Below are 16,258 nucleotides of genomic sequence, written 5' to 3'. Positions count from 1 at the left end.
ACTCCGTTCGATCTGGCTGCCAATTGCGGCAGCTGCTGAAATTCCTTCAAACCGGAAACGAATACATCTAAAGCATTTTAACAGGTGAAACGCTAAAAATGGACGAGTTGACGTGGAAGCATGCCTGATTAGGAGCACGAACTAGTGGGACAGTAGCTTAGTCACGTGAAGAGACAATACACAGCGCTGAGGTGCTGTGTCTTGTTCTTTTTCGTGCCTTACATATTGTCCTAGGAGTTTGGGCTCCGTAAAAGTGATCTTCACTGATTCAATCCCTTTATCTTCAATTCGTGTACTATATACAGTAAATTGTGGCCTTCCCCACTTTAGTATAGAAGGCAACTGACTTTGTGTTTACAATTCTTTAGACTTGCACTTAGTTTTCCACTGAATATTACTTTTGTAATTTGGAAATGTAAGCCTGAAGCAGTGTTAACTACTTTACGTTCGAACCATGTCACAGGAAACGCTGGCCTTACCTGTGGACTTCACGAACGTTCTTTCCTGTAGGTAGGGCGAAGCATATTTAGAGCTGTCAGAACATTCTTCTGCACAAGGAAATCCTTGATTGTGGTTTTCTATGCCCCATAGTGACACACTACATTTTGTGGTGTACGTTTGGTCGAGGGCTTCACATTATTTAAAAGGTTCCGCGATCCTTAAGGATTTTTGTGACTGTTCTCGCATTGTAACCCATCTCAGTGCACTCGGTGACAATAGCCCTGTTACAAGTCTTATCGGGCCTGCCACAAGGCTCCCTTTTATGTCCACTTTTTTTGTTTTGTTCCTATCAGTGGTCTTGCTGCATGTGTGTGCTGCGATATGAGGTTGTACGCAGACTACTGCTGCGTAAATATTAAGTGCACGAAGGATTCCGAACCATTCGAAAAATATCTCGACTCAATAATAGAGTGGTGCAGCAAATGGAAGATGAAGCTCAGCATGTCGAAGTTCAGCGTCGTTAGGTTTACAAAAGAAAACAAAAAGAAACGCAGCCTCTACTTACAGATTAATGGATGGAACAGACACTCCTACGTGTTCTTATGGAATATAGGCACTTACAACTTCACCAAATGAACGACCGAAATTGTCGGCGCATAGGGATGGCAATTACTTTCATCAAGGTGTAAATATTTCGGTGTATGTCAATGCCAGTGTATTTTGTACCATCTATCGTATGCCCTTAAAATTTTCACGTCTGCTGCATAACGCATTTTATTATTTCTTGTATGATGATTTCTTTTTTTATAGTAAACCCCTTTACAAGAATGCCACTAGATGGCGCTATAGCTACTTCTATAAATAAATAAATAAATAAGTGGCGAGAGTGCAGCCTTACAGCTGCATCATCTTCCTTCGTATAGCAGCAAGCAATCGATCAAGATTTCCGCTCTAACCAGGTGCTCAACAGATTACGCACAGAGCGGGCTTAAAGTATAACAAGGTGCATGGTGGTGGAACCAGGGAAGCTGCAACACTCCTCTTGGAGAAGACATTGTGCAAAATTTAGAGAGATAATTATACGGAGCAGGTTAGCAATAAATACCGACTCCGTTAGCCGTGTCATTTACCGTCTTCACTTTCTAGATCGACAACACTTACGCCCGGCGGATGCCGTGTTTTGCGTCGTCCCGGTCGAGTCATATTGTAAACAGCAGCGAAAATTCTCACGGAGAAAATGCGGCCAGGCGATCAGTAGTAGCAAGTCAGAGTTTAGCAACAATGATGAACACATACCTATATATGAAACATTAGGATGCCTGAAGGATGCCGGGTTAATCGAAAATCCATAACTTATGAAAAGGCTGCAAAGAATTTCGGGCCGGCGAAATCGACAGAACGCAACTTTTGATGGCGTGAGACTCTGGGAGTTCAAGAAGGCTGCGTTCGGTAATGCACTCAACAATAATCCTAGGCCACATGCATGGGATCCCATATGTCGAGGTGAATACATGCAGCTACTGATTATACCTAAAGCCAAACCAACACCCAGGTGTAATGCTTATAATAGTAAGCGCCTTATCGAGAGTCTGATAATTAACGAAGATGAAAGCCACATTGGAGTAAATGACCGAAGACGCGGCGCCTTCCTGATAGCTTTGTGAAGGTCGCTGAAAGGCACCCAAAAATTGATATTCAGGTCCTTAACAATTCTACAGCCTGAGGAATCCTCTAGCGTTACTTATCAGTACAAGAGAAAACAGCCGCAAGCTGTCAGCCTTTCGCTCTCTGTTTACTCTCTACTTCTTGCAAGCCAAGTAGCAGATTAAACTACTACTTACTGATTATTTTTCCTGCGAAGAAATATGTTGGGTAGATTTACAAAAAAAGCGTTTTATTTCTCCAAGAGCACTGCAAGAAACATGACTCATCTGCGAGTTATTTAAAAATCACTTCTCCAGTACCAGTTGCTTGGTTTCTAGAAAAGTTACTTTACAGATTCCCAGAATAATTGTTTTTGCGGCATCTCAATACATTATTTGTCGCTTCGTGGTGGTTGCTGCTTTTCGGGAATGCCTCTCAGCCAGCAATGTCTTCTCAGCGCGCCGCCTCTGTCGGCACTGACTCATAGCGAGCGCTTTGCTTATGCCATGCGTGGCTCGGGCTGTAGGGGCACTGGAGATGCGCAGAAGAACATGCAGTCTCGGTGAGACTCAAAGTTGTTGCCGTTGCCGTGGCAGCCACCGTACACAAAGGGGCGGCAGGTTTTAGCGTTGGAATCGTAGTAGAAACGGGGGATGGATGCTTGGCAAGGTCCCGCATGTGGTTGCAAGTAACAAACGGATGCAACGGACGCTGCAGGAAAAAAAAGAAAAGAATGTTGAAATCAGCCACAGATTACCATCATTCGACAAGGCCTTCTCCATTACATGCCGCACCTCTGCGTAATGATCGTCAGATCTAGCTATTATCTTCAGAAATTAATATTAAAACATCTAGCGCAATGCGTTTAGCGAAACGCAAGAAAATAGAAAAACTTGGTGCTAGCGTGGCGAAAAGCTTAAAAAGTCGTAGCACAGATGTGCTTAATAAATGCACAGGAAAGCTGGTTAGTTCGCAGTCATGCCCTCTGCGCGGTATTTGTGTTATTTATCGTTTCCTTTCATTTCTTTGGAGAGAATGTACAATATATTTTCCGAAAATTGAGCCAACCTGATTTGCATCAGTAGACAAATGTATTCGTGTGCTTCTGTTGCCAAGGGCCGATAGTATATTTCCATAGAAGAATCACTCAGTAATATAGCTGCAATGTTGCAGTCATATAGCCGAGCACCAGCTTGTCACTTTAGTTATATTCGCCGTAGAAAACTGCCACGCTTTGCTATTCGAGGTAAACAAAGGCGACCAATACGTGCTCACCTCATGTCACTGAGATGTCATTAGGTCGAGTTTGTTCCCTCACCCAATCTGCTCTTTTCTTATCCTTTAACGTTACACCCGTCATTCTTCTTTCCATAGCTCCTTGCGTCGTCCTCAATTTAAGTACAACCCTTTTCGTAAGCCTCCAGGCTTATGCCCCGTAGCTGAGTACTGGTAAGACACAGCTATTATACACTTTTCTCTTGAGGGATAATGGCAACCTGCTGTTCACGATCTGAGAGTGCCTGCCAAGCGCAGCCCAGCCCACTCTTATTCTTCTGATTATTTTCGTCACATGATCCGGATCCGCCGGCACTACCTGCCCTAAGTCAATACCACTTCCAGTGCCTCGCTACCTATTGTAAAGCGCTGTTCGCTTCCGAGATTGGTAAACATTACTTTAGTTTCTGCACATTAATCTTTAGACCCACTCTTCTGCTTTGCCTCTCCAGGTCAGTGAGCATGCATTGCAACTGGTCCCCTGAATTATTAAGCAAGGCAATATCACCAGCGAATCGCAAGTTAGTAAGGTATTCTCCATTAACTTTTATCCCCAATTCCTCTCAATCCAGGTCTCTGAGTACCTCCTGTAAAAACGCTGTGAATAGCATTGTAGAGATCGTATCTCCCTGCCTGACGCCTTTCTTATTGGGATTTTGTTGCTTTCTTTATGGAGGACTACGGTGGCTGCGGAGCCGCTATAGATATGTTTCAGTATTTTTACATACGGCTTGTCGACACCCTGATTCCGTAATGCCTCCATGACTGCTGAGGTTTCGACAGAATCAAACGCTTTCTCATAATCAATGAAAGCTACGAGAAAGCGTTTGATTTGAAACCCACTGTGATAAATACTGATAGTTGGTGAGACCTACAACGCTGTAAGAATTGAGACGCTCTGCCGACTGCGGATTCGTTCGTGGATTGTAATTTGATACCCGACTTAACCTGCTCTTGACAGCAGACGTATTCCGTCACAGCTCGAAAAGCACATATCAAGGCTTACCAGAAACAAAGTCCTCCGTCATTCCCGATAAGGGCGCATCTTGTGGGTATGGTCTGAGGATCGCTGAAAATGAAAAAATAACGCAATCGATCATTTTTATTGTGGTCTGTAAGCATACTTGGAAAACTTGAGGAGATCTCAATTACCGGCCAAATTCACTTGAGGGCGCTTTTCTAATTCTCTTGTATTTATATCTTTAGCCACATTCAGAAAGCTGAAGGTGATTGAGTAGTCATGTTGAAACAAACAATGAAGTACCAAGATTGCATATAAATCAGTCTCACCGCATTTCACACAAACCACTGGTATGTCAATGGTGGATCTTCTGTAGTTGCAACCTACGTTCTCACAAATTGCGCGGTTCGACAGCGTCCCAGAAAAGGTGGAACTTGTGGGTGGTGGATAAAAAGAAAGCTACGTATACTTCCAATTGTTAAACTGAGGGCTCATGATTTCGTTAAAAGTCAGACGCTGAGAAGTAGTGAATGCGTCTCAGCTTATAAGAAAGGAACACAGTGCATCCCTGAAGATCTTTGTGGATTCGCGTTGCGATCAATATATCTGGAATGTTGAGCTAGTGTTAGGATGTCTCTCACGTTAATATGACGTTACTGCTCCTGGGCTTCAAATGTGCAATCGTTACGTTTGATCTGAAAGCTACGGCAATGTTGCAGTGGTAGTTTTTATTAATAATCTGGACAGACATTGTGGTTCGTCATGAAACTGATGCATATTCTTTATGTAGTCCATGCAATTGATCAACCTAAGGTGAGAGCGCGAAACTCTCGGTTACATTTTCATTACTTCGTAACCATCAAATCAGACTCTACACTTCACCGTACCTTTCTCCAACGTCAGCAAGAAAAACACGATTCTATCGCACATATTCATTATCACCGCTTTTGCACGGACCAATGTCTACAAATGTTCCTTTTTTCCAAGCACAATAAATGACTGGAATTCATTAACCGTATTTAACCTACCCCCTATGTTTCTTTTTACAATCTTTCCAGATTGCTATAGTGTGTTCTTCGCGGTGATATTACTGCATTGCTATATATATATATATATATATATATATATATATATATATATATATATATATATATATATATATATATTGCTACTATGTGATGCTATTATTTTGCTGCTGTCATAGTTGGATTTTATTTTAGACTCAAGAGGCGCAGTTGAAAATAGGAAGCACGTGAAGCCAAGTTTGTCGTTTATTTAGCTGAGCTATATATGCAGGAAAAACAGTGAGACGAATGCAGGCCAGCAAAATAAACGACAAATTTGGCTTCACGTGATTCCTATTTTCTACTGCGCCTCTTGATGCTTTATTCAGATTGCATATCAGTGGCGCGATGCCTGGTAGCCATGATGCCTTGATGTACCATTGCAGGCTTTTCGGGACAGTTTCCTTCTGTTGTGTCAGCAGTGCGCATGGTGCTTTCTGTATGCTACATGCTCTTCAGAAACTGCAATAGCCTTGCTATGCGCCAGCCAAGATTATTTGCACAGGCCATACGTTTTCTTGGAGGAATTGTTGACCGTCTTCGTCGTGCGTCTTCCATGACTTCAGCACCGCACGTATTCTGCGCACCTTGTGGGTTTCAGATTCTATTGATGGCAATTGCTTTCTTCCGTACGGGAATTTATCCTAAATAACCGAAGCTGAAATAACCTGGAGCATTACAACCGGGAGCACATAGTTTATTCGGTACCATGATTGTTGTCTAAACATCGTTGCGTATGTAGGTAGAGTGAATTCATATTAGTTACACGGTACATACGCGCGCAAGCACACACGCACATATATTTATATACGTGTGTGCGGCTTATCCAACCTCGAATGCAATTCGTCTTACTTGACTTTTCTAATACCCACTACTCGCAACGTAGGTGCTTCAGCTACTCACGTTTTTCAGCCGAACAGTTTTCCTGGCATTGCTCCTTGGTCTCGTACTTGTTCTCGTTACCGCCGCAGCCACCGTAGTAGAACCGCTCACACCTTCCGCTTTCAACGTTGAACCACCACATCAGCTGCTGTGCCCTGCAGAATCCGCTGTCCGGTGCCTGGCGGCATTCCCTGTCGAAGTTCCTCGCCGCTATTGGACGGACAGGATTTATGGGAGATTTAGGACAATTGCGAGAAGGTGATATTCCGCTTATAGTATTTCCATTAAACTTGGCTCGTACTTAGTGCCTCGCCCTCGAAAGTTTTGTGTCGTATGCAATAGTGAAAATCTTTGTCAATATTTCCGATTTGTAGAATTATGAAACAACCTAAAATTTGTTTCTCAAGCAAGGTTTTCTTTCTGGCATATCAATCGACAGGTCAAGGCAGATTCTAAATTTCTGCGACATCTTATAGCCTCCTTTCTTTGTTTGAATCCTAGAAGATGATGCTTGGAATTTACTAGGAATGACCTTTAATACATTGATTTTATCGTATTGTTCAAAGTAGTATACTGTATAGACAGAATTTATTCAGCCTTGATTACAAGTGTCACTGCAGCATTTCTACAAGCCACTGGGCTAGCCTAGCTGCTTTAGGAATTCTACAATGTTGGGAACTTCTATGTACGCACATTGTTTTCACCAGCTTCTTCATCATTGGTCACCCCTTTTCCTCACCGTCCCTTACTCACTCTATAGAGTAACAGGCCTAAGCAAGCTACAGTTCAGCACAACCTCTCTGCCTTTCTGCGAATATATTTCTCTATCGCTCTCTCTATTTCTCTCTAGAATTTGTAAGGAACGTGCAAAACACGTAGGAACAAGAACTGTGGAATGATTCTTATTAAAGTTCCCGGTGGTAGGTCTTAATGGCGGTAAAGTATAGAATCCAGGTGTATGGTTTAATGTATCACGTAAATTTCATTGTGCATTTAAGAAATCATAGAGTTACTAAATTTCTTAGTGATCTCACGTATCTCTTGTTCTAAAGTTTACATTTATAGAGATATATACATATTCTGGTCAGCCAACTTTTTGCTTCATAACAACTTATTGCTAAACTCTTATTAAAAAAACAAAAATCAGAAAAAAACGGGTGCTCCTAAATGCAACTTTGCATCGTAATGCAAGTACCACTCGACCTTGAACAATACTTTCTCTATGATAAATTTTAAAGCTTCACTTTTCGAACGATATTGATGACAAATAGCGCGATAAATCGGCATCGATGTGCTAGGACATACATAATCATATCCCATATGCAGGTTTCCGCAGGAAGAACAAGAATTCCACGCAGGTTACTCTGACGGAAGATGTTTATTTGAGTGCCACTTCGCATAGTACTAGCCAATGTTTTAAATTAGGAGTAGCTACAACCCTCGTTCAATGTTGTCCCAGAGTCCATTGTAAGGCGTCCTAGTTGTGTAAACAAAACAAAATCGTTATGAATGGCCGGCGTTCAAAATTGCTTGCAGTTTTGCTTGTATTTAATTTTCTGGTAGAATTGACGTACTGATTTTCTTGTGCAATCAAGCATGGGCACAGAAAGGGCCTTGGTGTTAGCGAATGAAATAAAATAATTGCGACCTTCTGCAGCTACTACTCACCAAACGCGGTGCCGACGAGAGCCAGGAAGATGTAGAGCTTCATCTTGTTCAGGTCCTTCTAGAACAGCAATGACGACCCCAGTTAATTTATCGCCTATATATACGCTCTAGAACAATAGTGTGCACGCAACGTTTCCGGCGAGGTGTATCTATGCTGATTGAGCTGTTAGGAGAAAACGCAATCTCGTTGCAATATACGCAGTGAACCCGTTACGAAATCCACTCACCTTCCCACTCTTACGGCTATATCTGTGATACAAAGAGAACTACAGAAAAATATTAAAACCTTGACGCCTCCCTTTGACCCACAAATGGGGGGGGGGGGGGTGTTCAGCTTCCGTTCGATATTGCATCCGCCTAAAGACAGTATCAATCGTGAAATGTGACTAATTGAAGACTCGTGTTCTGCTGCATCACTTACCACCAAAGGGGGATGGAAAGGGAGAATAATAGATCAATAACGACGATAACAATCCGCTGCAGGACAGCATTTCAGACCTAAAATTTTAAACCCAAATAAAATATTGCGAGTACCATGCTCTCTCCTATGCACATGATGCAAGAATTCAGTGAGAAGACGGGTAGCCTTGTTATGCGTTTTCAGATATCTTGCTTTGTGCTTAGTTTTCGGTTGGGTGTCCTGAAGAAGTGCACTGCAAAAGTAACATAATTCGCCCGTAGAGCTGGACCGTGAACACGTTGGCGCCAGGACATCGTAGAGATGTGCGGGGCTCTCGTGTTGTGCACAGTCAATATCCCGCGCCATTTCGACCATTCCCGTCTTTTGAAGAGGAACCGGTACGATTCTGCTCGAGCAGGGAACTAATGCGGCCTCCGATGCTTAAAGACTAAACTTCGCTGTGTGGAGTGCTTTGATTGGCTTGATTGTTGAAGAACAACCGGAAACAATGGACCAGAGGCAGCCTACAGTGCCTTAATCAGTCAGGGCGTGGTTATCAGGGGTTTTACCACGAACAACCTACTCGCCGTTACCCACATGGAATGAACAATGATATGTTGCCGGCGAACGGAGTGGTGGTTGTTACGACCACAATGTTTACATTTTGTGTTCCTGTTGCGTCTGTTGTGGGCCGTTATAATGTAGCGTGCTAATAAATTATAAGGCATTTACTTACCCTTATTGTAATCAATTTTCTGCAGTCCTATTGCTTTCTGCTTTCCATAATCTATCCGCTGTAGTTCGTTATTTCCTACCACTATTTTGTCAGAATTAACAACACAGTGACCACTGATGGTGCTTGCCCTCTCGTTGCAGCGATACAAAATATGTTTAGCGGAAGAAGGCATTGTTTTAACAACCAGTTTTGTTTTCACAAGCAGCATAAGAAAGCTAAAAACATTACATACTGGGAGGATTTGCAGCATACGGAGAGGATAGAGACTACTCAATTTTGGGCCAACAGTTCTGTGAAGCTAAATGCATTTTCTGATGGAGTTACGGTTTAAATTTCAACGTTAAAGAAATATACTAATGAGGTGTCAGCTTCCTGTGCAGCCTTTCGAGCAGTGGGTCCCGAGGCAATCTTGCTGTTCTGTTGGAGCTAAACATTTATATACCGTTTTGGAAATAAAAAAATATCTGCGCTTCCATTACTGTGAAGAGTGGTGCAAGCGAAGCTCCGTTTGCGCCGCTCTTCGTTGTTGTATCGCCTTCGCTTCGCGCAGCCTCACGACGAGGTTGGCACGTCGACGACGAGACCATTCTCGAACGAGTTCGCGGCGGTGTTCATCAAACGCCGCGTATTCTTCGGGCGGACGCGCGGCCACCTCCTGGTGCCGTTCCTTCAACAAAGCCTTCTCTTCGGCGGGGCAAACTAAGCGCGGCCTCCCCATCTGAAAGCCTGGCCTAAACTCGCGCGGTACGGTGCGTGCTTGGCAAGCGAACACGCGATCGCACCCTTGCGTTCCTCAGGAGATTGCGACGCCTGTGATTGGCTAGTGCCTTGCGCTGCGTCTGCTTCTTTGTGCACATAAAACCCCGATTTAAAGGGCGCCCATGATGAACCGATAATGGATGATTCGGATAGCTTGGTGGTTTCGCAGCCCGACAAGCACTTTTTATTTTCTTGCAGCTTCAGTTTGTTTCGCATGGCAACACCAACGCCGACACGAATGATGCAATACAATCTTCGCCAGAATACGGAAGAAGATGTAGGCGTGTTCCCTGTGAAGGGATTGCTCTATTTTCGTTAAGAGATTTCGTATTCGTTGTGATGGAAGTCGTTGTTACAAATTTGTTGGTTTGCCCTATGATAGTTAAGAGAACAGAGCGTGCGTAGCTCTTGTTTCCCAGTTGGTGGGACGGGATGAACAACAGCTTGTGCTTATGTCACTGAGGAACATTGAAGTCTTTAAACCTCCAGTCTACCCAGCAGATATCTATACGAAAAAGCGCATTGAATTGTTCTACATTCATCCATTTATGTACCATTTCTTTTACTCTCCTCCACTCAATTCTCACGAATTCGAAAGCTGTATCTTATTTATGTAAGGTGCGGAAAAGCTAGTCGAGCAGCGCGACTGATTATCGTTGCCCCTTGCCTGCCAAAACACTACAGCATACCTTTGTGATATTTATTTACCACGATATCAAACTATGCCAACTGAAACAAAACCAACGCTCAAGAAAGTAATCGTAATCTTCTAGTTTAGTGTGTGTGGCCTGCCCTCTTGCAGAGAAGAGCGCCTTTTTGGAGACCTAAAGATACGGCGTGAAAGAAAACAATGCCAGGTACACGCTTGTGAAATGTCCGGAAACAGCATATATGGAGTTCTCCTGTGTTCGGCTTCTGATTTTCTTTTGTGTGTCTGTTCTTTTCTTCTGGTTATCTGTGTTATTTTACTGTTCTGATCTTGTGATTGTCTCTTCTTTTCGTGTGATTATCTTTTTTGTTGGGACAATGTATCCTCTTATTGAGTAATTATTAGTGTGGTGTGATTATCCTGTCAATTTATTGATGACTCTGATCTTTTCATTTATCATCCATATCGTTGCGTCGAGCTAGAATCTGCGGTTCGTGTTTCTTAGTGAAACACAGGAGAACGGCAGCTCCGCTCTGCGCTGGCGTTGCGCCTTCGCTGCTTCTCATTCTTGGGGTTCGTTTGTCTCCGCTGGTGTTTCGCTGCTGTTCCCTTAGCGCGAAGCAAGGGATTATTCACTCTTGGACGGCGCTGGCGCTCACAGGTGACCGCGCTGACGTCCGTTGCTTCCGGAGTGGGTGTGGGCTGGAGTTGAACGGGGGCGCGTGCACCAGGCGCTCGTAAAATTTCGGTGTCCATGGCACGAAACGCCGTCCCATGGGAACGCGTTCCCTTAGGTTTTCTCTCTTATACCACTTTACGCTCTCGTATACCTCTTTACTTTCCCCTTCTTCTCTTCCACCACCTGGTGGGCGCTAGGCTTCGCTTAAAGCAACGCACCTCTTCGCGGACGCATATTGTGGTGGTGGTGCCATCTGTCGGCCCAAGGTGGAACCTTTACCTGGCGTAACAGACTGGCTTTGACAACCACGCTCAACTAGAATTGCGAGCCCTAAACAGCTTCGCTGTTAAAATGGATGTATGGTGCTCGTTCATTCGATCACCATGCTTTTCGTAACGCATAGCACAGCGTGACGTAAAGATCTTATTTTGTAGCTCTTAGAAATACAATCTTGAGTTCTTGCTCCAAGCAATGTAACCCTTACATTACCGCCGCATTGCGCAAAGCAGCAGACACTGTTTTGACGGGGTACTGTGAATGCCGAATGTTTTAAGCAGTGCTGTTCTCGTGCATACAATGTCCGATTTTGCTCACGTAGCACATGCGGCGATTTAGTGGCACGTATTCACTGACAGGGATTGTCAAAGAATGGCACTCACTCAAGACCACTTCGCGCAGAGCACGGCAACTCAGCCCAAGTTAGATGTGTAGCGTTTTTAAATGCATGAGATGCACCAATAGTGTATGTCAGATTTATTGCTTCAGTGTTGAACACCTATGTAGGGGTATCCTTCTTGTAAAGCGCACGCTTCTCAAGATGGCATGGGAGTCTTTTAGACTTGCGGAAGGGCTTCCAGGATATATTTTTGTGATTTGACATCTGTATCACTGTTCCTTGACGAATTGCGGGGGAACTCTACAATTGTCACGTGTTGTACGATAGGGTGCTCATGATTGTATTTGCCAGTAATTCATGAAATGATTTCAAGAGTCACTGATCTCTCTGTCTCTCTATGGTCTTTGTTTTACCGAGTTAATATTGTGCAAATAGAAGCTTTCTAATATATCACCTGCATAACAGGTAACATGATGGCACAGGGAAATATCCGACGGCTTATACGCACCTATAAAGGCGTTTTTTGTATCGCTTCAATACTGTTAACAAAGCTGGCTGCCTTACTTTTTGTTAGACACATCGAGAATACAAGCGAACGCAAGATTAGTTCACTTTACCCCAGAATTTTTACGTAATCTTGCTCAATTGTATTTATTACCCTAATTTATACAGATGAAGAAAAAACGCCATAGCTTTTGGCCAAATTCACGTAATTGTTAGGGCAATATGTTGTTTCCAGTAATTACTATATGCGAAACTTAAAGACCAGTGTCTCCCTTCGAACGAGTGGCGTCCATGGTGGCCTGTCATCATCAACATCAACATTATCGATATCGTCATCATCAGCCTATATTTATGTCCGTTGCTGGACGGCGACCTCTACCGGCGATCGCCAGATACTCCTGGCGCTTGCCGATGGCAACTTGCGTCTGCAAATTCGCATATTTCATCACCCCAAGTAATTTTCTGCCGTCCTCGTCAGCAATTTCTTTCCCTTAGCACACATGGCGTAAGTCTAATTGTCCACCGTTCATGTATCCTACAACTTACATTGCGTGCACAGCTCCATTCTTTTTTTCGTAACGTCAACGGCTGCTAGAAGAATGGTCATCTAGGGGTATAATGCCGCTATGTATAGCGCCCATTTTTTTCGGGAAAGAGCATTGATCTGGACCTTGAGCTTATCTTGCAGGAGAGAGATAATCTTTTCATCCAGAACATTATGATTAACGAAGGCGCCTTACAAGTTCTGAACGATTGCAGCCGCAAATGAAAACGTGTCTGAATTGAGTATCTCAATATAAGAGACCTCATGCCATAGAGCGCGAGAGCCACCCACACGTGGAAAGAAATCGGATTAGTCGTTGCGCCGTAGAAGAAGAGCCAGATCTGCTTCCTTGTTCGGAACAAAAGCGAAGCCGGTCCGAGGTGCAGGAGAGCGTTCGGGGAGACGGGCGTGAAGATAAAAGGAAGGGGATGTTTGAAGTCACTGCCACAGCCAATGCCCATGCGCTTCCTACATGTCCCGTCGACCGTCTCGATCGGAAGCTTCTAGAAATCGGAAATTGGACGAATATACACCGCCCATCCGCTATGAGTTTCAGTATTTGGCGTCAGAGTGCGCCTTCTGAAACTGGCTTGTGAAAACGGCGGCATCTTAAGGAGCAGTTAACCGGCTACGCCCAATGAATTCGTTTGAGTGCAACGGCCGTCGGGTCCCGATTGTGGATTTCAGGTGACCCAGCCCACAGCTGCGTGGGGGACCGAGCTGGGCAGCCCACTGTCCCGCTGACATTTCGTCTATAAGCCGTGGTTTCGTGGAAACATTTTCGCAGTTTGTGTGGCGGCCACTTGCAGGAGTAAAGGGGAGGAAGGACATCTAGGCGGATACTAAGAGCCTAATGTAGGGAGAGGGAGATGACGCTTATCTTTGAGCCAACCAATCCCATGGCGTGTTGTAAAGTGTGACACTGTTTCCACCTATTGCGCGTGCGGCACGAAGGTTGCTGTGCTATTGGCTCCAATGGGCTGAAGGCACATGTGTGGCTGGCTGGTTTGTGACTCTTTTGTGCAGCTGAGGGTCTAAAGTCATGTATTCGTTGTGTGAGAGGGAGCGGAGCTTCTGGCTTGGACTCGGACAGACGCCTCGGCGCTGGAATAAAGCGTCTCCTTAACGTACAACGGCGCTTCCTTCGCGCCGCCACCGTGCGGTCGAATCATCGAGGGACGCTGTCTTCGGACGCTAAACACCTTCCCCGTTTAGCTAGTGTCTAAATTACCAGAGGATAAAGGGAAAGGAAATTAAGTGACGGGTGACTAAATGATCTGGTAGCAGCTCGGGTGTGTGCTGGGCGGGTGTGTGCTCCAGGCGCCAAGGCGGAGCGGCAGTCGTGTGTATCGCCACTGGAGCACGTCCCAGCAGGCCCTCGTCGCCCGGACCACGTTCTGCGGACACGTGCATTTCCCAACCGCAGAGCGCACTTTCCTCAGTGCCTGCACGCCGCGAACAATCATGCACACTTCCTCTTCGTCCACGATTTTCCCCAGCACACTCGTCTCCACTCGTCACAACTACACGTAAAGAAGTAGATCACAGCGAGAGTTTCGTAGCCTATTCGCAGAAATAAACTGCCGCAGCTTCGTTGATACTGCTGAGAAAATAAAAAGAAACCGCTATATAATCAGGGTATCCTTACCTATAGAGCATACGGTAACCATGCAACCTGGGAATGCTTGCTAACTAGGTGCAATATGTTAGCTCTTGTCATTGAGAATGTTACTAAATGGCAAGCACAGATACAAGAAGAAAAGAATTATGGAATTTTACGTGCCAAAACGGCGACCTGTTTGTGAGGTACGCCATACTTGGGCGGTTTGTATTATTTGGGCAACCTGAGGTTCTTTAACATGCACTCATTGCACGGCACACTAGTGTTCCTGCGTTTCACTTCCTTGGAAATGCGGCAGACGCGGCAGGGATTTGATCCCTCACCCTAGGACAAGGCAGCAGGGACACAAGAGGGAACGAAAATTACAATGAAAACGCCTGCTATCAACTCAAATGCACAAAAGTGGCGCAAAAACAGAAAACGCAAAATATGTCTATGTATGCTCTGAAGGCGTGGCCAACCCGTGAAACGGGTACACGGGTGTTCAATGGCGAAACATGATTTTTAAGGCATCGGTAATATTCGGTCGGCGCGGCTTGGTGGGACTTTTCTGAGAGCATGCATAAATAAATTTTCGTATTCCTGTTTATGCTATTGGGATATCTTTGACTATAGTTGATTTTTGTATTGCTATGTTTATTGTTACTTGCGCCCGGGATTTCGCGCCTGCATTTCAGAGCAAAGAACTGCTGGAACCTTGCTCAGCTTCCAGGCGTGCTCAGTGAGAGTGGTGCGGTGCTGGTGTTCCTAGGAGGTGAAAGTGACCAATATCGGCTCTGGCGACCCGTTCTGCTACCTCCGAAAAGACGACGGGGTTTCAAGTGTAGGCACACATTTGGTGCAAAGATATTACAATGGGGACGCACTCAAAGGTCAACTGAGGTTTAAGTAGGTAAGTAAGCATAAGCAGGACAGGTCTCACATAGGTCCATGGCTTGGTGTGACTGGCACAACAAAGTGCAGTCAAGGTGCACTGTAGCAGGAATCACAGCCAGTGAAAGACTTTATTTACAGCTGGAGCTGTCAGCTATCCGGAACGTACAAACACAAACTTTACTAGTAAATGTCCACGATAAAGCTTTCAAAAAGTTAACCTCATTATCCAAAAGCTGGTCGGGCTAGCATCAGATGTCAGCTTTGTCTACCCGGCGCGAAAGATGTGGTGTGTTGTCCTTGCTATAAATATTTTGGCGAACGTGTCCCTGGTCTTTTACTTCGAAGCAGGTAAAGTATGCATCTGTGCGAAAAAATGCATCTGTGAAGAAAAGCATGCAGTTGTCGCGGGAAGAAGGATAGGTCTCAAAGAGTGAAGTTCATTTTCTTTATGAATTGTCTCCTAACGTTCAACCAGTTTTCACTTGAACACTCACCATTATCGACAATCAACAAAATTTAATATTGAGAAATTTAAAGGTGAAGTTAGACCACTAATCATTTACATTACGAAACAAATTTCGTGCGAGAGCATTATTACTGCACCTTTTCCATATTCTAAAAATAAAACGCGTTTTTAGCCAATGTCGACAACTTATGCACCACCTTTGAGTTTTCCGAGTAGTTATGATGGTTGCTGTTGAAGAAGGCTCTACATAATTACTTAAAAGGGCACGAGGTAAAGACCAAAAACAAAAAGCAAAAAACGATGCCATGCCTTTTCCTTCTATGATCGTTGAATTGTTCAAGCATTTAAGGCGTACAACATATAAAGTCGCGATTATGCACTGACAGTGACCAAAAGTTAGAAAACAATTACTGCAGAAACGCCCCAGGGCGATTTGTCAGATTGTGCTTAAGCATTCTTCCTAGTTGCTCATC

General features: G+C 44.4%; 1 protein-coding gene across 2 annotated transcripts in view; it reads right to left on the bottom strand.

Annotated features, from left to right (window-relative positions):
* Positions 1-2,314: 2,314 nt before the first annotated feature.
* The window catches only part of LOC142587481 (thrombin inhibitor hemalin-like), an 83,042-nt gene continuing 69,098 nt past the window's right edge, over positions 2,315-16,258 (bottom strand). The window contains exons 1-4 of one of the 2 annotated variants that reach the window (XM_075698529.1): positions 7,936-8,174; positions 6,289-6,477; positions 4,367-4,429; positions 2,315-2,796 (exon numbers count right to left, since the gene is read on the bottom strand). In XM_075698529.1, coding sequence (XP_075554644.1) covers positions 2,585-2,796; positions 4,367-4,429; positions 6,289-6,477; positions 7,936-7,978 — 507 coding nt within the window. In that variant the 5' untranslated portion in view covers positions 7,979-8,174 and the 3' untranslated portion in view covers positions 2,315-2,584. Of the gene's footprint in view, positions 2,797-4,366; positions 4,430-6,288; positions 6,478-7,935; positions 8,175-16,258 lie in introns of those variants that run through there. The other variant, XM_075698530.1, reaches the window with a different exon arrangement.

Source organism: Dermacentor variabilis, chromosome 7 (assembly GCF_050947875.1).
Source record: "Dermacentor variabilis isolate Ectoservices chromosome 7, ASM5094787v1, whole genome shotgun sequence".
Lineage (NCBI taxonomy): Eukaryota > Metazoa > Arthropoda > Arachnida > Ixodida > Ixodidae > Dermacentor > Dermacentor variabilis.
Note: the sequence above shows the minus strand (reverse complement) of the source record. Positions and strands in the feature narration are given on the sequence as shown.